Source organism: Adiantum capillus-veneris, chromosome 12 (assembly GCF_014529385.1).
Source record: "Adiantum capillus-veneris isolate H3 chromosome 12, ASM1452938v2, whole genome shotgun sequence".
Classification (NCBI taxonomy): Eukaryota; Viridiplantae; Streptophyta; class Polypodiopsida; order Polypodiales; family Pteridaceae; genus Adiantum; species Adiantum capillus-veneris.
The window spans coordinates 95,824,010-95,849,664 of NC_140942.1; the positions used below are offsets into that span (position 1 = coordinate 95,824,010).

General features: G+C 42.6%; 1 protein-coding gene across 1 annotated transcript in view; it reads right to left on the bottom strand.

Moving 5' to 3' along the window:
• Positions 1–20,047, bottom strand: part of LOC147446169 (GDSL esterase/lipase At3g09930-like) — a 190,819-nt gene extending 170,772 nt beyond the window's left edge. The window contains exons 1-2 of the mRNA XM_086525449.1: positions 19,881–20,047; positions 19,598–19,783 (exon numbers count right to left, since the gene is read on the bottom strand). Of these exons, the coding sequence (XP_086381575.1) occupies positions 19,598–19,783; positions 19,881–19,926 (232 nt within the window). The 5' untranslated portion in view covers positions 19,927–20,047. The remainder of the gene's footprint in view (positions 1–19,597; positions 19,784–19,880) is intronic.
• Positions 20,048–25,655: the final 5,608 nt, after the last annotated feature.

Sequence of the window (25,655 nt, forward strand, 5' to 3'; positions counted from 1 at the left end):
GGTGAGCCTCCCTAGCTTTCTTGATTTGGGGGCCCGAGGTTTTGATTGCTTTTTGGATACTCCAAGCAAAGAGGTCCCACGCATTGTGTTTATTGAGGTCACCATATTTTTTTAGCTTACCCAGTGCTTTCTTGGCTAGATTCCTGAAAAGAGGGTCTTTGAATAAGTGTGCCCCTGTTACCAACAATTCTTTTTTGCCTGTTGGGGTCTGCTCCTCCTCTTTATTCTTCTTAAATTGTATGTGAAGAGGAATGTGATCCGAGAGGGTTGTTGTTGGGACTACCTTCATTTCCATCAACGTCGGTATCAATCAGCTTGGTGCGAGCAATAGCATCTATCCAGTCTGGAGGTAGTGCGAGCGTACTGCAGGCTTGTGTAGGTGAACCCAAGCATGTTGTTCCATGGGCCAACATCTCATAAGTCGATCATTGCCCACTTTTCGCACAAACTTTGCATTTAGATCTTTCTGAGCCAGCGAGCACACTGGAGGATCCTATTCTATCCATGCTCTTTTCTACCATATTAAAGTCACCAACCAACAACCACTCCCCTTCAACAGGTGTGTCTCTTAGATTCATCCATAGTTTAGCTCTATCTTTTGCATTGCAAGGGCCGTACACATTTACAATGGTGAGGGGACGCCCTTCCTATCTGATTCTAATCCCCAGGATTCTACCAGATGGGTGGTTAAGAACCAACTTCGGCTCCAATTCTTTGTCTACAATGCCGAGGACGCCACTGAAGGCGTCATTTCCTTCTCCATAGAATACCAGTTTCTTTCCTAGCATCTTCTTTCTCTTGCTATGGGCATCTAGATGGTGCTCCTGAATGGCCCAAAAGTTGATTGTCTTCTCCTTTCTTATTTCCTCCCAGAATAGGGTACTCTTCTTACGGGTTTTCAACCCCTTTATGTTCCAAGATTGGATAGTGAGAGACTCCATCATTAATACGGGGTTCATTGGGATAGAGGAACGAATTCTTCAGCATCCAAATCATTCCCCCCTCCCCCCTTGTCCTTGGTCTCAGGAGAATCCGGGGGTTCCAAGTCAGAGGATTTCTTTTCTTGCAGTGTTGCAAATGGATTGTGCAGAGGGACAATGAACCCCCCTCCTTTCGAAGGGGTAGAGGATGAATTAAATCCTTTCACCTCCATTGTTCTGACGACTTGCAGCACTTTGGAGTCTCTTGTTGTTACTTTCATAAATTTGGGGGTAGCAACGGAAGTAATGATCCTATTATTATTTCCCGTGTCTTCAGAAGCTCGTTGTATGGAAATCGATTCTTCCACCATCTTTTCCTGCATCTTCGTATCCATTTTCTCGCATACTATCCCTCCTTCATCCTTCCCTGTATTAGTCCCTTCATTATTGTTAACCCTCACAGCTCACGGACACCATATCACCTACGACGGACGTTGTATTATTTACTTGGTAGAGTATGGTACCGGGCTTGTCGGTCCAATAGGAAAAGGGTAAGAGTGATCGCCGATGAGAGGCGCACTCTAACTGGAACATTCAAGGGATTAGTTGGCTAAGCATGGGCACCCAAGTTTGAATGGGGCGAGCTTATATAAAATTCAATTAAACCTAAAATTCAGGGATTCTCTCATTTGTGCAATTGAAGAGTGCTCTTGCTCCATCTCCATCTTCTTCTTCATCATCTCCTTGTGTGTGTGTGTGTGTGTGTGTGTGTGTGTGTGTGTGTATGCATGAGAGAGAGAGAGAGAGAGAGAGTGCGATCGAGCATTGCGGCGGCACGACGACAGTGAGGCGGTTAAGCACGGTGTAGCGGCGTCTCCCTCTTCTTCGCGATGAGGAATCCTCCACGACAGGAAGCGTGGAGCGGTGAGTGACACACCAACGCCATCTTTGAGCTTACTAGTTTAGGCTTGTTGTGTGCTTGGAGCCATTTGTGGCTCGCACACGGTGTATCGGAAAGTTCGTTGCATTAAAACGTGCGACATACGTGAAAAGTTTTGGCGCCGCTGTCGGGGAATGCCATACACCAAGCTTGAATGGAACTGTGTGCTTATTTTGTGGTGCAATTTCAATTGTACAAAAGGTAAGGAAGGAGGGTGTGTGTGTTGAGAAGAAGGATTTTTTGTTACTGCTGTGTTTTTTTTTTTGTTAATGGAGTTTTCAAAGGTACTGTGTTTTTTCTCTGTGTAAGGTGTTAGTATTAAGGTTGTTAGTTCTGTGTAATGTAATGTACAATAAGTAGGAAGTAGATATGTGAGAGCTAATAGAGTGTGTTAGTGTGTAGCAGTAGGTGTATTAGTTGGAAGTAGGTAGGTAGAGTGTGTGTGTGCTCTCGTGCAGGCTGCGGCAACCTTATCCTTTAAAAATAAAATAATAATAATAATAATAATAAAAAGGTAGGATCGGGATCGGGAATATCTCCCAGACCCAAGCCCAAGCTCACGCTTAGGCTTAGGCATCTATCGCCCTTTAAAATTACGAATTTTAGCTTCACACGTAGCTAAAAATCGATTTTTTTGAGGACCAACAGAGCTTCAGATGACCGAATGTTGTGCTGTAAAGCACACCGCGACCCTCTGAGTGATAGCTCATTTTGATCTATCACACACTTTAATCAAAAAAATTGATCATTAAAAAACTTAAAAAAACTTTTAAAAAAACATTAAAAACGTAAAAAACATGAGTGAAAACGAACGCTTAAAAAAGTAAGCGGTTAACCTTCAAAGTTATTCGCGGACGCTTGTAGATTGTCAAAGGCACATGCATCTGTGCTCTGGTCATGTGCTAGAGACGGAGCAACTAGAGAGAATTTCGACTTACGCGAGTTCTCATTATCCACCTACTTTAGGTTCCGGGCCCTCTGCAGGAACCCAAGGTAGTACAAACCAAGACCCGAACATAGCGGCTAGTGACTCTTCCTCTGACTACGACGTCATGGGGGGTTTCCCAATGCCTAATCCCGATAGCTCAAGCCAAGACATGCATGCCATGGGTCCACGGTCCAGGCCGAACGTGCTTAGCCGCTTGAAGGAAACCTTTAGTAGAGCCACTCGCTTCGAACATGGAGCTAATGATGTAAATGAGGGAGATGGGGAAGTAAATTCTCCATTCGTGACCAACGTAGACCCTATGCCCTTAGAGAATGTGTACGTTAATACTAATGGAGTGTTATTAAATGAGAACTGGGAGTACGAACTACAAACATAAACTCTGACCGACCTATACACAGGTCACACCTATCACGTGGGTTGGTTAGATGTCCTACAATCCACAATGGGTGCTACTAGTGTGGAGGATCAACAACAAAGAGTTTGTGAGGTCATCCATAAGGTCATTGAGTTAGAGAGATAGAACAAGGGGATCAACATGCCTTCAACGGGTCTCATGAGATTCTTAGATATAGGAAAGGCTAAACAAGCGACCTTATCACAAATGGAGACTCCCTCGGTAAGTCTGACGGATCCTCCATATGTTGTTTTGCTAGGGGTCTCAGTGCAATCTGAGCCCACAAGTGATAGCTTTACCTTTCCAAGTCTAGCTCATCTTTCCCTTGATGACACCATGGCTACCATGCCTACCGCAATGATGGGCATGCCAAGAAACACGCCATGGACCTCATTTGTTAGTAAAGCACCACTACATGGTCGCTCAATGTTTGCAACAGTACCTACAAGTGTGTACCAATTGTATACACCCATGGGTCCTCGTACTCATGTAGTCTCTACTCCTCCCATTGTTTCAACAACCTATGCTCCACAACCACAACACCCAAGTTCTTATTTCCATGAGACTATACCGGCTAGCATTAGCATGTCACATCCGACGTCTGCTATGCCTAGGGCCACCTATATGAACTATGGACCACCACATGGCACAACATCGTACCCAACGTGGAACCCAAGGGCTTCCTATGCGCCAAGACCAATGCCAATACCTACTCCACATGTAGTCTCTAGAGCACCTTCACCCACGGTGCCTGCTCACTTAGGTGACTTGGAAACATTTGCTTAAGCTATTGGTCGATCTATTGCTGAGAATATGCATAACACGCCTGATAGAGAGCCTAGAAGTAAGGCAGTACAAATAGCCAAGCTCACACAAAAATTTAGTGGAGACGGGGATGTGAGAAAGCATATCGAAGTGTTTGAACAAATATGCGATTCTCTAGGAGAACACAATGACCTACATAAGAGAAATGCTTTAAGCCTAACCTTAAGTGGAAAGGCAGGGGATTGGTATAGAACCCTAAGGGTGGAAGAAAGAACGATTTACCCTACTCTTAGGAGACTGTTCTTGAAAGAATACATACGAGAGGGAGTGCTATGGGGTGTATCCTCTCAGCTCCAGAAAGCCCAACGAGAGGAAGGAGAGTCGGTGAGAGACTTTATAAGTCACTTGAAGCATTTGAATTCTCGTTGTAATCCAAGAGCGCTTCAACAATAACCAATTGCTTGATAGATTCATTAGGGGGTTACGACATGAGGATATCTACAATGGCCTAGTCATTAGAGGTATCACCACTTGGGAAGCAGTCACCACCAATGCGATCCAATTGGAGGATAATTTAATGATTCAAGGAGAAAGAGTGTCTGTTGAGTCTAAATCTATTAGCTCACAAGAATCGGGGCATCAGCCAATGACCCTAAAGCCTATTGCTAAGGAGCCAAAGATATTTGAGATGACTTTAGCAGATCTCACCAAGTCTATTCAAGAGAGTCTTAGAGACAATCATGCTCCGCAAAGCAATCATATGTATCCAAGAAGGGAGCAGCAATGGTGCTCAGTATGCTACGGACCGCATAGCACCAGTGAATGCCCTACTTTTAGAGTAAAATTCAATGGGAACTGCAATGCCTGTGGGAGGTATGGTCATCAAGCTAAGGATTGCATAGTATTTGAGCGTGCGATGGCCAATAGACCAACCTTAGCATGGACAGACACACCTCGAGTGCCTGCATTGATGCTGGCCCCACCTCTTGAACAAACAACAGAACACAACACATGGTACCTAGGGCCCAAAATGTTGTCCAAACAACACCCTTACCACCTCCAGTGCTAGGACCGCAACCACCACATCCGAGAATCACTTATGTGAATCAAGTGGGTTGTGAGTCATCTATTGCTTGTTTGAAAGGTTGTGTGAGGAAGATATAGATCCTAATATTGCCTATGGGCTGGATGTGCTTGAAGAAAGTCCACAATACTACATGGAGGACTCTTGGGGACAAGTCAAACCTGTATATCAAGTAGCTGCTCTTGCGGCAAGAGGCCAAAATATCAATTACATCGCTAAGACACCACCTCTTCAATGCTATGAGTATGGAGGTCCACATCGTGTAGCCGAGTGTCCTATTAGGCTACAAAAGAACGCCCCACTAATGAAAACCAATCAAGCAAGCACGTCTACAATGCCGATACTCATGTGTAATCGATGTGGCATAGATAATTTGATTGCCCAATGTCCAAATAATCCAAATGCACCAAAGATCACGCCATTAAACTTGATTGAAGTTACTGAGGAGCCATCTCAAAGTACACCTGTGGTACCAATAAACATACTCACACGATTGATGCTCCAAAAACAAAATTATATTTTTTAGGAAAGAGACACAGCATCAATTGCCCAATCTCAGAAAAAGAAGAAAACACGAAGAAAGAGAGCGCAAAAAGCAGCGAAGTCAGACCCCAGTTCAAAGACCAACATAGGGACTGGTGACGACCCCGTATATATGAATGACGCTGAAGAGGATTCTGATTCAGGAGAAACCATGGAGACCAAAACGACCACTAAGATAGAAACCAACAAGGACGATCTTCATAAGCCACGATGGTTAGGATCCAAGAAGAAGATAGGAACTTATCCAAACCCTATAGAGGAGATTGAGTGAGTCAAGCAATTAAGGAGTTTGGTAGAACATACCCAAAGGGATCTAGAACCAGTACCTAGGCAGATCGAGATTATAGACACCGTGTTCCCTACGCAACAACAACCTCACCAAGTCCATAGACCCTTAGCCATACCTAGTGTCATCCAAGAAGAAAGTGACTTAAAGTCATGGGAAAGTGGGCGTACTCACTTCTTGATGAAAAGAATGTTTACAGAGGGACTACTTGATCCTATCGAAGAAATGGAGATCCCATCTTCCCCATGTCAAGGGACTCAAGGCCAAAAGGTGCCGTTAAACATTGCCAAATTGATGGATTTCATGTCCTCAGAAGTTAGAACCACCATCATGTCCAAACTATATAAAGACCCTGAGCTAGTCTCAGCTCTTCGAGCCTTCCTCAATGGAGAACTAAAGTTTGGGCTACCACAATTTGCACAGATGGATGGAGTTGGGGAGATGCCAATGTTGGAATTAGGGTTGAAGAGAAACACACACAGCTTGGAGAAGACGAAGGAAGCTCAAGGCACACAATAGAGAGTGTGTTACTAGTGTGCAATGGAAAGATAGATAGCCCTAGAGTGATGGGCGTATATACAATGCTCGGGGGAAAAAAACTCCTAAGGAGGAAAAAAATGCCCTGACGGTCCTAGTGTGTTCACACACATCACTACCACATGTATATGGTAACAAATCCCCCTGGAGTGATGTGGTGAACGAGAGCTGGCACATGAGTAAAGGGAAGTGCCATGTCCTAAGGACATGACCAGTCCACAAAGGGGAGTAAGCCCAAAGCTTTGTGGAAAGCTTCAAGCTTCTGACCAGACAATGCCTTTGTGAAAAGATCTGCAAGGTTGTCTAGTGTTGGCACATAAGCCAAGCTGATCTCTCCTGCTGAGAGCCTCTCCCTGACATAGTGGTAATGCACCTCAATGTGCTTTGTGCCAGCATTAAAAACTGGGTTCCTTGCAACTGCCAATGCGCTCTGACTGTCAGTGTAGATAGTCTTGGCAGTGTCCTCTCCAACATCCAAATCAGCCATATTAAGGCGTCTGAGCCATACACACTCAACCGTAGCTGTGAAGACTGCCCTGTACTCAGCCTCACAACTCGAAGTGGCCACAATAGGTTGGTTCTTGCTCAACCATGATATACATGAACTGCCAAGCATGAAACAAAAACCAGTTGTGGACACTCTCGTGTCAAAACAACCAACCCAATCTGAGTCCGAAAAAGCATGTAATTCTGGCAGCAATGATCCCCTCTTGGGATAAAACACGCCAAGATGTAAAGTGCCACTAAGGTAGCGGAAAATCCTCTTGACAGCCTGCCAATGCTTAGACCCTGGGCTATGCATAAATCTGCTGGCCTGTGAGACTGCAAACTGAATATCCGGCCTTGTGTTGGATACATAAATGAGGCAGCCAACAACAGTTTGATAAAGAGTGACATCAGCAGGATCGCCGACATCATGTAGAATCAATTTCAAACCTGTTTACATGGGAGTGGAAATAGGTTTGCAATCCTCAAGTCCAAACTTACATAGCAATGTCTCTATGTAACTTTTCTGACACAAGGCAATACCACCATCACACTGCTTAAACTGTATACCCAAGTAATGATGCAACATCCCCAAATCTTTCATCTTGAAACTAGCATTCAAATCAGCCTTAAATTCAGCAATATATCTCTCATTTGGTCCAGTGATCAGCAAATCATCGACATAAAGAACCACAATGAGAAGTACATACCCTCACGCTTTACATACAATGTGCTTTCTGTTGGACTGTTACGAAAGCCTTGTTTGACCAAATGAGTGTTAGCTTTCTCATACCAAGCACGAGGAGATTGCTTCAACCCATACAAAGCCTTGTTACATTTGCACACATTGTCCTCTTGTCCTTTTATGACAAAACCGCGAGGCTGCGTTACATAAACTTCCTCAAATATGTCACCATTCAAGAAAGAAATAACAATGTCTGATTGATGTACATCCCAACTAAAATGAGTTGCCAATGCACATAAAAAACACACAGTAGTCATATGACAAGTGGGAGCAAAAGTCTCTTCATAATCAATGCCTTTTTGCTATGCATAACCCTTTGCAACAAGTCGAGCCTTATGGCGATCAATCTCACCATCCGGCTTGCATTTCAACTTGTAAACACACTTCGTACCAATGGCCTTTTTGCCAGGAGGCAAATCACACGAAGTCTATGTGTCATTTTCTATGAGTGCATCATATTCTGATTGCATGGCAGCCATCCAATTTTTTGAATTCTGTGCTTCATCAAAAGACAGAGGCTCCTCAACATCATGTAAGCTAGACACAGCCAAAGCATAACAATTTGATGCATAAGATGCATGGCGAGAGCCTGAACGAGTACGACTAGACAAAGGTGCATCCAATTTACTATCACGCAAAGTGTGCACCAGCCATTTTGGCATACCTCTAGCCTGATCATTTTCAGCCCTTTCCTCATCAAGTACATTATGTACATCTGCATTAGTAATAGGCTGATCTAGAAAATTTTCAGAAACCCCCATAGGCTGTACATTTGCCTCATTGGAACTTACATTCGTTTTTCACAATTGAAAACAGGCAACAAAGTGTCATAAATGTCCTGTGAGCTTACATTACTGTCTCTAGTACATGACAGCAAGGGCTGAACAGAATCTTCCACAAACACTACATCTCGTGAAACCAGAATACGTTTTGTTTGCGGATGATACAACCTATAACCTTTGCTTTCAGCACTATCACCAACAAAAATACATTTGACAGCCTTATCATCCAATTTTTTGCGCTGTGTTTGTGGCACCAAAGCATATGCCAAACAACCAAAAACACGCATGTGCTCAATAGAAGGCTTTCTATCATGCCATGCTTCATATGGAGTAATAGACTGAAAAGCTTTTGTAGGACACCTGTTAAGTACATAAGTGGCACACATGATGGCCTCAAGCCAAAAAGAATGCGGCAAAGCTTGACTTTTGACCATACATCGTGCCATTTCCGTTAGTGACCTGTTTTTCCTCTCAGCAACACCATTTTGCTAAGGTGTATAAGGCACTGTACATTGGTGTTTTATCCCACGACTAGCCAGAAATGCATTAAATTCATGAGACATATACTCCCCCCCTCGATCAGAACGTAGGGTGCCAATAGTACATTTGGAGACATTTTCAGCCATAGCCAGAAATTTTTTGAAGCACATAAAAACTTCGGACTTCGCTTTAAGCGGAAAAACCCATGCATGCCTGGAGTAATCATCAATGAAAGTCACGAAGTACAAGTAATTGCCCAAGGACGGAGTTTGCATGGGCCCACAAACATCACTATGCACAAGCTGCAACCTATGCACAAACATCACTATGCACAAGCTGCAACCTGCATGTGGCCCGAACTGAACCATCCTTTGGAAACTTAGAACGCTACATCTTATCCAAAATACAGCCTTCACAAACATGTTTGACAGGTGCTTCAAGAGGCGGCAAAGAAGCAACCATATCAGATTTCTGCAAACGCGGCAAATTGGCAAAATTCAGATGACCAAAACGTGCATGCCAAAGTTTCGCATCTGAAATAGCCCTTGAATCTGCAATAGTATTTGCAAAATTTTGTCCACACTTGTCATACAAAGTGAGCTTATACAACCCATGACACAAAAGGCCAGATGCAACAATTTCATCACCAAAACTGAGATCATGAACTGTACATCTATCATCCACAAATTTGACTACAAGTCCAAGTCTAGCAAGTGCAGATACAAACAAGAGATTCTTCTTGATCCCAGGTACATAAAGTGCATCAACAAGTGTGAAGGAACTGCCATTAGCAGCCGTAAGCACAATCTTTCCAACTCCCTGAACTGGATAAGAGGCATTGTTGGCACAAGTGACTGAATTCCCATGAGGGACAGACTCGAGAGAGGTAAACAATTCACGATGTGAGGTAATGTGCTTTGTAGCACCACTGTGGAAATACCACACATGTGAATCTGCAGCAAATGACAAGCATGCATCATGGACAACAGGATTGTAAGTGCACTCTGCGCTAAAAGCCCATTCTGCATCAACATCAGCATCACAGTCTCCTTTCACAGAAGACCAATGGTTGCATTTGTAGTGGAACCAGCATTTATAGTGGAACCACCCTCTTTCTTCTTGGCCTCTTTTGCCTTCAACTTAGGACACTGCTTGATTAAGTGATCATTAGCTTTACAATAATGGCAACTCATCTTGTTTTTGCCCTTATCACCAAAATTTCCAGACGAATTGCTGCCAGCAGAAGCATTAGGAACAGAATTTTTGCCACTCGCAGCAAAACCATAAGAAGTGGCTGCATTGTTGTTACCACCCTTTCTTTGAGAAGCAATAAAAGCCTGTTCAACTGCACGCTGCCTAGTCCTGTTTTTTTTGGAAAGTGACTCTTGCAACAGCAATGTCCATAATGCATCAAACTTGACAACTTCTGGATTTCCTTGGGTCATAAGTCTAAGTACTAGCAAAAGTCTGGTAAGAATCTGGTAAGGCATCAAGAACAGTCTGCACAAGTGAACTGTCTGAAATGAATTTACCTGCAGAAATAAGCTGCTCATTGATATCCTTGACACTAGCAAGGAAAGTGTCAATATCATCTTCCTCATGCATAATCTTCGATTCCAGCTCTTTACGCAGCAAAGCAATTTTAGCCTCATTGCGACTTGCATAAAGACCAACCAAAATATCCCAAGCCTGTTTTGCAGATTTTGCTGAACAGATGTGAGGAACAATGGTGCGCTTCACAGACAACACAATCAGTGCATGAGCCTGCACATCCTTAACATCCCAACGAGCTTGTTCTGTCGTAGGCAAAACAACTCTAACAACAACAATCCTTGCAGCAAGACCTGCAACATCCTCAACATCGCCTACATCCTCAGAACCAGGACGTACATCAATGCCCTGCATAATGTTCCAGACGCCTTTTGACACAAGAACATGTTGCATCGTATAATCCCACATAGGGTAGTTGTCTCCATCCAACCTATCCTCAACAACAAACATCTTGAACACATCTATGTTGTTGTTGTCAGCCATGGTAAATGCTGCACCTGATGTGAAAACTATTAGAAAATAGGAGAAACGGAACGGGAACAACATGTGCTATATAGCACAAACCGTAGAAGATTGTAAGGCACCTGTTATGCAAAAAACGACACTGACAAAAATTTTGCACAAAATGATGAAATTGCATGTGCATACCTTCCTGTAGTGGAACCGGAGGCCGAAATGAGCCCAAATAAAAAATTAGAGCAGACCGAGCTCTACGACCTCTCCTGGAGTATTTGTCGACGTGCGAGCGCTCGCCAAAGCTCACTGAAATCGGAGAAAGTGAGCAGGCGTGTACTGGAGCAGCTGGCGACTAAGCCCAGGAGGACGCAACCTACTCTGATACCAATTGTTAGAATTAGGGTTGCAGAGAAACACATACAACTTGGAGAAGACAAAGGAAGCTCAAGGCACACATTAGAGAGTGTGTTACTAGTGTGCAATGGAAAGATAGATAGCCCTAGAGTGATAGGCGTACATACAATGCTCGGGGGAAAAAACCTTCTAAGGAGGAAAAAAATGCCCCAGCGGTCCTAGTGTGTTCACACACATCACTACCACATGTATATGGTAACAACCAATAGAGGAAGAACACTTAGATCCACAACCCAACCTAGATGAGAACCTTGTTATAGAAATACCTGTTAACAAGTTGGGACAATACTTTGAGGGTGATGAATTCAATGCGACCATACCAATCACTACTAAGGGATTAAATGTGAAGGGAATCCTTGATGGTGGCGTTGGGGTTAACATTGTGACTAAAAATTGCTGGGAAACTATGGGAAGACCTCACCTTGCGACCACAACCATAGTAGTGAAGATGGCCAATGGGTCTATTATTAAACCTATTGGGATGCTAGAAGATCTCAAGATCAAGGTCTTTGGACATAAAATAAGGATTACCTTCATTGTTATGAATTTCTCTGAACACACTATGGCATCAGAGATGATCTTAGGACATCCTTTCATGAGGGAAGCAAAAATGGTGCATGATTGGTCTAAAAATCATGTCTACTTGCAGTTCCAAAATTCTATCATTCGAATGGATCTTGTAACTGGTCAAGCACATCCTCTATGAAACAGGTTTATAATTGATCATAGATCTGACACAACAGTTCACTCGGCCCCATTGCAGTATTGTTACACGTGTAAAGCGGACACTGATGTTGGGGAAGATTCTCCTTATATGGATGTACTACCTAGGATGACTGAGTCGGACAATATGGATTGGGTCCACCTAGCAGCAACCATAGACACTTGGGGAAACAGGGGGACGACATGGGTAACACTTGAGGGGGATGAAATGCCCGTACCCTTAAATATGCTACAAGCAATGCATATAGCTTCTGACAAGACTCATCCTAATGTAACGAATAAAACATACAAGTGGGTCCCTAAAGCTTCTTTAGCGACCATCTCTAGTGCTAAAAAATAGAAGCCTTGTAAGAAACGTCTCACTTGCCCCAAGAAATGTAAGAAAACGTGGCGTTGGATTCCTAAAAAACTATTGGAAGCCCAAGGCTACTATGAAGGAAATGATCAAATCTGGGTGCCAAAACGTAGATTGTGTTTTTACCTGTCACCTGACCCAATCCTGTAGCTCCAAAACAAATCGACAATCGCGGAAAGAAAAAAATCACAGAATGCTACACACCCATTCCATAGCTAGTTTGGGTACCGAAGAAAGAACGATTTGTTCCACCTAGCTCAAGAAGGGGGTCCCATGAAGCTTCTAGCTCCTCATGTAATGCATCCATAGAGGTAAAAGATTCTCCATAGCCTCCACCTACAATAGTGGACCTCTATAAAGCTACAAAGGAATCCACACCTCCTAGTGTTCAAGAATCACCTGATGAACCACTTCAAGTTTGATCCTGGGAGAGTACCTTACCACCCTTGCAACTCGATGAGGCACCTAAGGTAATAGAAAACTACTGGCAAAAATCCTCACCTATTACCAACTGGAACAATTGGTTTCAAAGGGTGACGAGCACATTTCAAACAATATGATCTACCCAAGGAAGGGAGGAGTGTTTGCTGACAGTCATCATTCACTCACTCCCTTCTCAACCTTCTTTCCCTGACCTCTCAATCACCAATATTAGGGAATGTATATATAAAGCCTTATACTCACAAAAAACAAAAATAATAAAGAGAAAGAGCAATTAGCAAACAAGTATGCACAACAAAAGTCAAAACATTGACCTAGACCTACACATTCACATCCGTTACACTGAAACAGAAACCTATGTCATACAACACCTTTGATCCTCATCACTCGAGTGATGGAGGGTAGGTAGGATTAGTATGATAGGAGTGTTTCTGTTTGAGAGTTTAGTGATTAGCAAAGTTCTTTCTTCCCACTAATGTGCCTCCTAGAGGTGTTCTTTGTGTTTCCTAGTGTGTACAAGAACGTGTTGTTGTGGTTAGGATTTGGACCTTCATGGAATCTTTATCTCGACTCACTCTTCAAATCAAGTGCAATTATCAACGCAAACAGGTGTTTCTTTCTTGTCCATTAGCATTGTCCCTTATCTTTTTTGCATCTATGTTTGTCTGCTTTAATTGTGATTGGTAGCATAATATTCAACGCATTTGCTAAGTACCAAACATTAAATTCAATGTAATTGTTTGTCATAATCACTTGTCTAGATTTAAAAATCAAGCAGTCTGACTGAGCTAGTTTGACCAAGCTAGGTGTTAGAGATCTTCTCTTAATACCATAGGGAATACCTTCCTAATAATTAATGGTTACTTAGGTTCTTAATCCGATTTATGCAGCATTGTGTGAAATGTACTATGGCTTTCTAGTGGGTTTAGTCCCTATTGACCTTTCGCTTAAGTATTATAAAGGGAGTTTACTAGTGTGATGAGCCTGGGGAGGGTAACAGTGTTATATGACCCCTCAAAGTACAAAATTAAAAAATGGAAAACGAACAAACAAAAAAATCAAAGTGCCACAATGTAAAATCTTAAGCTGGAAGAGAAATCTCAGCTTGATTGGGTACTTCACTCACATGTATCGCCTATGGTACTAGAGCCCTAGAGGTTCCAAGTGTGGGCGCTTTTCCTTGAAAAGCAAAAAACCCAAGGCATACAAAATAAGCACACACATCAAAATTGAATCACTGTGAAAAGACTTTGGGGGATCAAAGGAAAGGTAATCAGGTAGGTGATGATTTCATGAGAAATTCCTTTTATTGTAGCTTAACTACAAGGTCTTCTAGGTATAGCCTCTAGTCAGCCCTCGAACATCAAATACTTGGCTCTCGCGATTAAACAACTTAATTGACCAGAGAAAATTAAGAAGCTTACCCATGGTATTAATAGTCGATCTCTAGTGCCTTTCAATCGTTAAATTAGCGACCCCATACTTGTTTAATTTTTTACATTTACATTTGTTTATGCATTTGATTATATTGCAATTTAATCTTTATTGCTGACAAATGGTTTGAAATTATGTTACCAATCACATTGTTTGCCTACAACTGCATATGCTTTTTAATTCTATATGAGAATGCAATTACTGTGCCAATGTTGTTTGATTTTGCAGTGACTGAAGAAGGCTAAGGACATTCATCTCAAATGCTCTTTCACCTCAACGAAAGAGCTTCAACTCAATAGCTTCTGAGGATGGAATCTACATCAGGAAGGGGGGCATGTTAACCCTCACGGATCACGGACACCATATCACCTACGACGGACGTTGTATTATTTACTTGGTAGAGTCAGGTACTAGGCTTGTCGGTCCAATAGGAAAAGGGTAAGAGTGATTGCCAATGAGAGGCGCACTCTAACTGGAACATTCAAGGGATAAGTTGGCTAAGCATGGGCGCCCAAGTGTGAATGGGGCGATCTCATATAAAAGTCAACTAAACCTAAAATTCAGGGATTCTCTCATTTCTGCAATTGAAGAGTGCTCTTGCTCCATCTCCATCTTCTTCTTCTTCATCTCCTTGTGTGTGTGTGTATGCGTGAGAGAGAGAGAGAGAGAGAGAGAGAGAGAGAGAGAGAGAGAGAGAGAGAGAGAGAGAGAGAGAGAGAGAGAGAGAGCGATCGAGCATTGCGGCGGCACGATGACGACGAGGCGGTTGAGCGTCGTAGCGGCGTCTCCCTCTTCTTCGCGGAGAGGAATCCTCCACGACAGAAAGCGTAGAGCGGTGAGTGACACACCAACGCCATCTTTGAGCTTACTAGTTTAATCTTGTTGTGTGCTTGGAGCCATTTGTGGCTCGCACACGGTGTATCGGCAAGTTCCTTGCATTGACACGTGCGACATACGCGCACAATTATTCTCTCCTTGCTTCCTCGGCCCTCCATTCGGGGATTCCTTTTTAATGGGGGCCTGAGCTGCCGGAGCTGTAGTGCCATTATAATTCAATGGGCAATCCTTGGCGAAGTGACCAAAGTTGTTGCATTTGAAACATGTCCCAAAGTATGTTTCAATTAGCGGAATGGTAACAAGCCTAACTCCGACATTGGTAACCATGCTTTTAGGTGGCGTTTTAGAGGAATCCCATCCTATACAAACCCTGTTTGAAGTTCTGCCAAACCCTCTCTTACTAGGTACAAATAAGGGAGTGCCCAGTTGGCTAGCAAGCATCCTAAGGTTATCCCACAGCCATCTAGGCAGTCCCACAAACTCCACCCAGACCGGATGAACCGCTTGCAAAGATTCAGCTGAGTCGAACACTGGCTCCCAAGGCACCACACACACCGTAGTCCTATTAAATACTAGGGGCCCTTTGTCGAGGATCTTTTCCACATCGGAGGCCTCTTTGAATCTCACTGAGCAAAAACCTTTAGCTAGGTAGGAAGTAACTTTCAACTGCTCCTCCATGACCAAGGATTTGAGGGCCCTGAAGCCATTGGATCATCTCAAACCTGTTCGGGATTCTTTCACTGAACCCAAATACAAGCGTCAACATAGCTTGGATGGCTAGCTGTTTTTTTATCAGTGCTAGTGGGATAGCTACATTAATAGCCTCGGCCACCTCCACTTGTTGTGGCAAGGACTTTTTTAAAGCAGAGAAGTCTCGATCTGCCAACCCGTCTTCTACCAGTCCACTGAATTCTGAATGTGAGCAAGTTCTTTTGTTGTTGTTAGGGCCGGCCTCAAGCTTTTTGTTGACTTCTAAGAGCTCTTGTTGAAGTCTAGCTTTTGCGTTCTGCAGGTTTTTCATATCTCCTGCACTTGACATCCCTTCTGCTGAGCCTTTGCCATAATTCCTAGAGTTAGGCCCCTTGAGTATAATGGCAAACGATATACCTGGCCTGCAAGTAGCCGATGAGCTTGACGCTTTACTTACGTTCGCATAGATGGGTCCCTAAGGAACCCCGTCTTTGATGGTTTTTACTTCGAATTTGAACCCTTGCGCTGAGCCCATTTTCTCTCCTGTTTCCTCAGAGAGAGCTTTTTCGATCGGAACCATTTTATCCTCTTTCATGGTTGATACCTTTGGCGAGCTGGGGCGTGACATTTCCGTGTCATGCACCGGTCTCGAAACTGATCCACCGCCTACATCCATTGGCACAGCAGACTCCATTTCGGACCTCTTCATTGCCGCTAACATCTGCGAAAATTTTCCTATATCCTCACTTATGGCCAGCGCATCGACTTCCATTAGCACAGAATCTTTAATAGCTTATCAATGGCTCAATTCCACAATTGGGCCAACCGCCATTAACTGTCTTTTAGGCTATGGTATGAAGGGGGTGCTATGCAAAAAGGAAGCTTCAAAGGATGCTATCCACGATTATTAACGCAAGCAAGCATGCCCACATACCTCCAACCGGCTGCACGATACCCTACAAAACTAGCCCTTCACTTATACACTTATGATGTTTTGAAAGAATTTTGAGAGGTCTTCTTAGAGTGAGATTTGCAAGTTTTAGAGTGTCATTTTCCTAAGGATCTTTTTATTGCGAATAGTTTCAAACTCTCGTTTTTCCTTCACTTCTCTCTTTTATTCCTTTGTCTTTGTGTGTGTGTGTGTGTGTTTTTTTTGGGTGTTGGCATGCCAGTCCCTTTTGTGTAATTTCATTTTCAAATATAATGAGTGAAAGAGGGTGGTCTTACCCACCTCTTTTTTCTCTTGAAATTACCAAAACCCATGCACTAATCTCCCAAAGGGTCTATTTTCCGTCATAAGCCTGAAAATTTTACCTATGGTTTTGTTTATAAAACCTTTGATTTTTTTGTGATTATGCATGTTCCCACTAACAAATAGAAGTCCTGTGCTTTCATTTCCACTCTCAAGCACTCCAAAATTCAAATATAGGCCACAAGAAAGCTTCCATCTACTTAACATAATATGGCGGAAGGGAGTCTCCTTTACACGTGACTCAAACTACGAGATGAAAGTTAGATTATAAAAAACTCTTGGACACGCGATAAAAGGGGAGAGAGAAAAAGAAAGAGACCGTCGAAAACGACCGGCCGTACTACTAAAATGAGCGCCCTCAGGTCTTTGTCAATAATGTACACTAGAGAAGTTCCTCACAAGAAGTTTTTTTTTCTTGTGTAAAGACATTGGAAAAATTGTGCTTTATAAAACTAACCTTCTTGATAAAATGCCCTCAAGAACGGATGCTATCAAAACAGTCTTTCCATGACCCAAAATAGTTGTCAGTTTACAACGTACAAGAAATAGTTCTACTTGCCTTCACGGACAAGAATTTTGGAAAGTTTGCCTTGTTAAATACGTGATGCTTGTTGGTTAGTAAGAAATCGTGCAATCTTTCATGTGGTACTACTATGGGCCATCTCTCTATTTAGTAAGCTTGGAATTTCTTGCAATGCGCACATGAGCTCTGAACGATGGCAATTCTGTTGAAAAAGTAGAGGTGGCCCACTATTTTTGTTGTCGTGGTGCAGATTGCCTTTCGATCCCATCGCTCACATTCAACTTGGTGAGAGGAGAGCTTATTGGTTACAGACAATCTGCAGCAAGCATGCAACTGCTTTAAAAAAAGTTGTTGCTTGCGTCAGAAGCTTCTCGCTTGTGAACAAAGCCATATGCGCAAGGTGCCGTTCACTTGGAGGCATTCATCAAATGCAAACGAATGCATCGTGAATGCCTCATGTGTGCACTATATCTATGAGAGAGCTTCAAGAAGGTAGAGTTAGAGTCCTTTGAAAACAATAGTTTTTGGGTCTCTGGGTGTCTCTCTCTCTCTCGCTCACACACACACACACACACACAATCTTTGCCGCATGGGCATGTGTATGTGTGTTTTCTAAATACCTACCATAACAACACTCGTGTTTTAGCTTCCATTCCCATTGAGGTAAGGGTGCATTCGTGCGATGGAGAAAAGTCTCTCTACTTATGCACCCTCTACATTCTTAGAAGAACAGGAGTTTGACCATGATAGCGTACTTAAGTGATCACCTTTCGACCACATTTGCCTTAATGTCCTCAAATATTCTACTTGAACAACTTAGAAAACTCCTGTTACACCTTGTTAGACAACCACGGTGTGGACTTTCAATTGGCACCCTTATCTTTGCAATCTTCAAGCATCGAGATGATATGCTTAGAAACAATTAGGTGACATCTTCCACCTGGTCCCATCATTAGGCTTTCAGGGAAGGAATATAGATGATATTCAAGACTCGTCAGATACGATTCTTTATGGTCTCTTCGGAACGTTCCTACAATGTTAACACTGCTCTTCTTCTTCTTCTTCCTCTCTCTCTCTCTCTCTCTCTCTCTCTCTCTCTCTCTCTCTCTCTCTCTCGCGTTGGAGGTGGTAGGAGTCTCGCTCGTGTATATGTATACATATATGATGAACATGTGCAAATATATGTGCATGTATATAGTACTATATAGACAAATAGAAAGGATGATCTTTGAGAAGAAAAACAAAGAATAAGAGAATATATATATTCTCTTATTCTTTGTTTTTCTTCTCAAAGATCATCCTTTCTATTTGTCTATATAGTACTATATACATGCACATATATTTGCACATGTTCATCATATATGTATACATATACACGAGCGAGACTCCTACCACCTCCAACGGCGAGAGAGAGAGAGAGAGAGAGAGAGAGAGAGAGAGAGAGAGAGAGAGAGAGAGAGGGGTATATGTTTGATGCCAGTTGTACTCCCTTGGGTGCTTGCCCTGGTTGCATACTATTTGCAATGGATTCAAATTTAGTGACAGAGGGTACTCACACGAGGTTGGAGTTGTTACCCTTCTGTCTAAGGATGTTCGGGCTTGTGTTGGTTGGGACCTTATCCGAGTCATGGGCTCATCCGACAAAGGTCACATTGTGGACTCCATTCTCTCATCCAAAGATATCCACTCCTTGCAGTTATGGATTTGGGAGAGAGACCATGCCTCCCCCAATTATCATGGGACCCTAAGAAGTGGTGTTGTCCCTCAGTTACGCATCAACGTCGGACAATCAACCATTTTGGTAACATTGGTCGATGCGCGCACACCCAGGCACACAAATACAAATATATTTCAAACAAAGTTACAATAGCGAATGCGTTCTCTCTCTCTCTCTCTCTCTCTCTCTCTCTCTCTCTCTCTCTCTCTCTCTCTCTCTCTCTCTCTCTCTCACGGTCAGACCTTTGGCCAAAGGGCGAAGATTTTATTTTGGTTGAGAGTGAGGAAAAGTACCATAGAAATCGGTGAAGACGAGTCCATCAGAGAAACGGCCAGAGGGGTAGCCAGGCCAGGTGATGCCATAGGGAGCCCTCCAAGATGCCATGTTTTGCTCGTGGTTTCCCGTGTCCACATAAGAGTCCCCAAATACAAACAACCCAGAATAGCTTGATGCAGCTCCCTCAATGCATGAGCTCATTCCTGCAATCCAAAGCCTCTCTCTCTCTCTCTCTCTCTCTCTCTCTCTGTGTGTGTGTCACACACACACACACACACACACATGCATGCACACACTCACTTGTAATGGCCAAAATGACGAAGAGCCCGCACCCAACTTTGGCCATGATGTCGTGTCCTCCCTCAAGCTCATGCTCCCCTCCTTTTATAGAACAACGTTTGTCCAAGATTGCTTTTACCCTCTCCCTCTCTCTCTCTCCTCTTCCTTCCCTTTTGCACAAAGGGGTTCCCTTTTGAGGTATTTTTGCTACAACAACCCCCCCCCCCCCCCCCCCCCCCCCCCCCCCCCCCCCTTCTCTCTCTCTCTCTCTCTCTCTCAACATGTTGCCTGATAGTGTGGCTTTGCTTGTTGACCCTAGTCCACTTCGTGCTTGCATGCCACCTCATGCCTTCCATGACACTAATAAGTTATAGCTCAAGTGATTGCCTATCCAAATAACATAAAACCCCACAGAATGATAAACTCCATATGTGTGTGTGTGTGTGTGTGTGTGTGTGTGTGTGTGTGTGTGTGTGTGTGTGTGTGTGTGGGGGGTTGTTTGGACCGTCATAATAGAGACATCCTACTTTAAGTTTGCTTCCTAGGACAGATTTTCACTCATTAAATCAAAAGTCACCACAATTTGTACATATGCCATTTTCTTAAGGCTCTTTTTCTTGTGAATAGTTTCAAACTTTTTTTTTTCACTTCTCTCCTTTTATTTGAAACACTTTACCACAATGAATTCCATAATGAGTGAAAGAGGGTGGTTTTACCCACCTCTTTTTTCTCTTGAAAAAGCCATAATTACCAAAACCTATAGTAGAGATTGACATTGACAAGTCTTTGCCAATAATGTACATTAGGGGTAATTGTCCCAAAAGCAAGATATGCCCCTGCTGTAGGCCAGGCCCTGACCAATAAAAGAACATGCATAGTGGAGTAATAGCCATGACATGGTCAAACTTCATTTGCCCGCATGCTGGTCAGACACCTTGTACTAATCTCCGAGCTCGGGTCTATTCTCCTTCATGAGCCTGAAAATTTTACGAAAGAAAAAATGAAGCTTTTGTCAACAATGTACACTAGAGAAATTCCTTACAACAAGTTTTCTTTTTTGATAAAGACATCGCAAAACTCGGCACGACCACGGCAAGTTCTTGTAATTTGTTTTGGGATGGTCAATATAATCCACTCGCAATTGTGAGTTTTTTAATTTAAAAAAATAAAAACTAAACTTATTGGTAAAGTTCCCTCAAAGAACGCATGTTTATCAAGACAGTCTTTCCATCACTCAAAATAGTTGTCAATTTACAACGTACAAGAAATAGTTCTACCTGCCTTGACAGATAAGAACTTTGGAAAGTTTGCCTTGTTAAATACGTGATGCTTGTTTGTTAGTAAGAAATTGAGGAAGCTTTCATGTAATACTTCTATGGGCCATCTCTCTATGAATAAGCTTGGAATGTCTTCATGTATGCCCACATACATAAAGAAGTTTCTCTCTCAAAGAGCTTCAAGGAAGTGGAGTTAGAGTCCTTTGAAAACAATAGTTTTTGGGTCTCTCTCTCTCTCTCTCTCTCTCTCACACACACACACACACACACACACACACACACACACACACACACACACACAATGTATCTTTGCATGTGGGGATGTGTATGTGTGTATTGTGCAATACCTACCATAACAACACTCATGCTATAGCTTCCATTCTCATCGGTGTAAGGCGATGCATTTGGTGTAATAGAGAAAAGTCTCTCTATTTATGCACCCTCAGCCTTCTTAGAAGTGCAGGAGTTTGTGTATGATACCCTACCTAAGTGATCACCATCAGACCACATTGTACCTTACTTTCCTTAGAGGTTCAACTTGAACAACTTAAAAAACTCCTGAGACACCTTCCTCTCCAACCACGGTGTGGACTTCCAATTGTCACCCTTATCTTTGCAAACTGCAAGCATCGAGATGCTCTGCTCACAAACAACTAGGTGACATCTTCCACTTGGTTCCATTATTTGGCTTTCAAGAAAGATAATGCCATCCATCTAGGAATATAGATGATATTCAGATAGGATTCTTTATGGTCTCCTTGGAATGATCCTACGGCACTGACACTTCTTATTCTTCTTCTCCCCCCCCCCCCCCCCCCCCTCTCTCTCTCATAAACACATACATGTCCATACACACTTACATTAACCACTTTGAACTTGTTAGAAAACGTGATGCTTTAGCTATGGGGTCCCTCACACAGAAGTGGGGAAGCCCTAATCTCTGTGTGTGTGTGTGTGTGTGTGTGTGTGTGTGTGTGTGTGTGTGTGTGTGTGTGTGTGTGTGTGTGTGTGTGTGTGTGTGTGTGTATGTGTGCACGTTGAAGGCGGCAATATATATTTCTTATGGACATGTACAAATATGCATGCATTTGTATAGTACTACAAAAAAATAGAAAGGATGATATTTAAGGAAAAAAGAAGAATAATAGGAGAATCCAGAGAGAGAGAGAGAGAGAGAGAGAGAGAGAGAGAGAGATTGAGTGATTTTATTATCGTCCTCGGAGGTCAAATATGACCTATGGGACCAAAGCTACATGTTAAGTAGTATGTGTATGGCTGATGCGTGACTCTTGATGCTCCAAAATTGTGGTGATGAGAGTCGCAATGGAGAGACCACAGTGTGGCTGGGAGATGGCTGAAAATGTGAGAGAAGCAAGTTTGGATGTGACCAAAAGCTGAGCACTCTAGTAGTATGTGGTACTCGGACTTGAACTTGCAGTGAGCATAATGTGCACAAGGGCTTTGATTCTTCTCCATTTCCCCAACTCCCTGTCTCGCATCGAAGGAAATAAGAGCTAAGCTGAATGGCTACGATAATGTGTATCGCGACAAGGGGATAGGCTCAAGCATGTAAGTGTGAGTACGGTTTCCTCTTTCAGCGAAGAACATGGTTTTGTAGTTGGGGGCAATATGGGTGGTGTAATGTATGCAGTGTGACCCATCGGATTTCTCCCAAGCCGTAATACATTGGCGTTGTAGAAAAGCTTCATTCACTTGGGAGTCAATAGAAGCCTCATGTAACAAGTGTAATGCATCCCATCTCCCAAACCACTTCTTTATGTCTTGCATCTGTCTCGTACTCAAGATCTTGCTTTTATACGTCTTTTGAACTTTTTTGCTTGCTTTCCATGCTATTGTAGGAAGTTGATGTGAGGGGTTTTGACGCATCTTTATCACGTACTCCACAATCCTTTCCATGCCCATAACCTCAATTCGAAGAGATCCCGACTCAAGAAGTAGGAGCGTATATGGTGTTTGTGTCTTAACTTGGAGAAAGTTTGTAAGAAAACGCTTTTGGACATTCTCAAACTCTTTCCAAGCAGAATTTTAGATACTCCCGCCCCACACTTCAACTCCATAAAGAAGAACCGGTGTCACCAATGCATCAAAAAAATACTTCTTGAGAACCCAACACTGGATGTTTCCTGCATTACACATGTTCTCAAATGCATAATATGCTCTCTTTCCCGCCTCCAAACGATGCATAGCACATTCATACCACTTATGATTGGACGGAACCTCAAGGCCAAGGGACTTAAAGCTCTCAACAACTTCAAGTGTCTCATTGTTGTATAAATGCATGGTTTCTCCTTATGGTTGGTTTTCACAAGCATAACCTTTTTGTTTTGGATTCATTCACAATCAGCCCACTATGCAAGCAAAAGTTTACATCCCTTCCTTTATGCAAAGGCTTAATTTAATTAGTACTCCAATCATAAGGCATACCATGTTGAAGTGCAAAGTTGAACATATCACACATCCACTCATGGATAAAATCTCCAGTCCATTTGATCGTCTCCGACTTGATACCTTGAAGACCCCCCGCTTTGCGAGTGGCCAACTTTTCAAGCCCACCGCATACATCCTCAATGGTAAAAAAAGAGGACATACATGGAAGTGAACCATAAAATGGTATTTTTTTAGCATTTGCTTGCTCATATAATTGCCTACAATGTGTGTACATATCCACAAGATTCAAGCTACCAAAATTCTCAACCCACTTGCCCCTCAGGTTTCTCTAAAATTTTCCACATGCATGTGCCTTTTCTTGGACTTGAAAAAGTTGTTGCTTTACTTTCCATCTTCTTCTCTTCTTTTGAATCAATGCCTTGTATGTATGCAAATGACTTTGATAGTTGTCTTTGTCCATAGTTGCATCAAGATTTATCAAGGACTTTTGAGCATCTTGACATTATTTATCAAATCACCTTTTGCGTGATCTATCTTTGTTGATACCATGGAGATGCTTTTTGGAAAAGCATTATTCTACACAAGAACAAATAACTTTCTTGAAAGCTTCCTATTTAATTTCCAATGGTGCGTCATATTGAAGCTTTGTCATCCATAACTTTTGCTCAACCATTTCAATGTACACTGGGGCCCGTTTGAGATCCATACATAGTGATAATTTCTCTTTCCTTTGGCTGAGATTATCATGCTTAGTTTCTTCTCCACATGAAAGGTCAATAAATAAGGTCCGATGGTCAGATTCCGGAGTCCATTGGCCAAACATAAAACTCTTTATGCAATACATGATGTCTTCGAAGAGTAGCACATAGTCAATCACACTGCCCCCATTATGTTTCCTACATGTAAATCCATTGGTTCCACTCCATAAAGATACACCATTGGCAATGAGCATACCCGTGCTATTACACATGTGTAAAATTAACTTTTTATTGTGATCCGGTTCTTTCTCATCCATTGAAGTACGATCATACAAGTGAACTTCCTCCAACTCCCTTGAAATGTATGGCATATCAAATTGTTGAGTATCATGTTGCAATGTTTTTGTGCGAGCATTCATATCCCCAAATACAATAACATCACCTTCGCCTGTGAAATAAGCAATGTCCTCTTCTAAATCAAAAAATGGTTGATCTCTATCCATGCAAGCATAAAAGGGGGAATCATGATGAGGAATGTAGCAACCGGCTACAAAAATGGGTGCTCTTTTTGGTGTCATAATTTTAAGCCATACATAACGTTTGTACTTGTCATCTTTCACAACTGATGAAAAATCTTCCTCTTAACCATACATGCTACCCCTCCTTGCCCTCTTCGTTGCTTGAGATTCTTTGACCACATTAACGAGCGTTTATTGTAATCCTCCAAGCCGTTAATCCTTTGTGTATCATGCTCCCAACTTTCAACAAGAAGTATAACATCGGCTTTGCTTGTCAGTTCATCAATGCCAACCCCCGCATTCCATGGGTATCCATTGTTACAATTCCAAAAGCATATCTTTAATTGTGACTCGGTCTCATAGGTCACACATCCCTATTTGCTCGAGGGACTTTCCTCCTCCTTGAGCATATTTTATTCGTGAAAAATCTCCTTGTTTTTCTTATTCTTTTCATCATATGCCTTGCGACACATATTTTGTTGCTTAATAGTGTGATCTTCACATACAAAACATTTTGTATCTCTCAAATAGATCCAACTATTATCAAGGATAATCTTTCATTTGGTTTCATCCGGCATGGTGCATACAGCTGGCTGGTCTCCCGAGTGAGGAGCTCCTTGCTTTCCCACTCTATGTGCTCCATAGACCATAACTCTGGACATGCCAAAGTGGATTTTGGAGAAATCTTTAATAACAATGGCAAGAGAACGAGATATCTCTAACTTCTCTTCAAGAATTCCAAGAATAGCAATGTTCTTGGAACGTCGCTCCCGTTGCTTCAACTCCTCCATCCACATTCTCAGCATTCTTTGTTTGAACCATAGCTTGCATGTGTGAGAAATTAGGAACCACATTGTTACCACATACATCAACCCAAGACTTGTTTGTGCATAC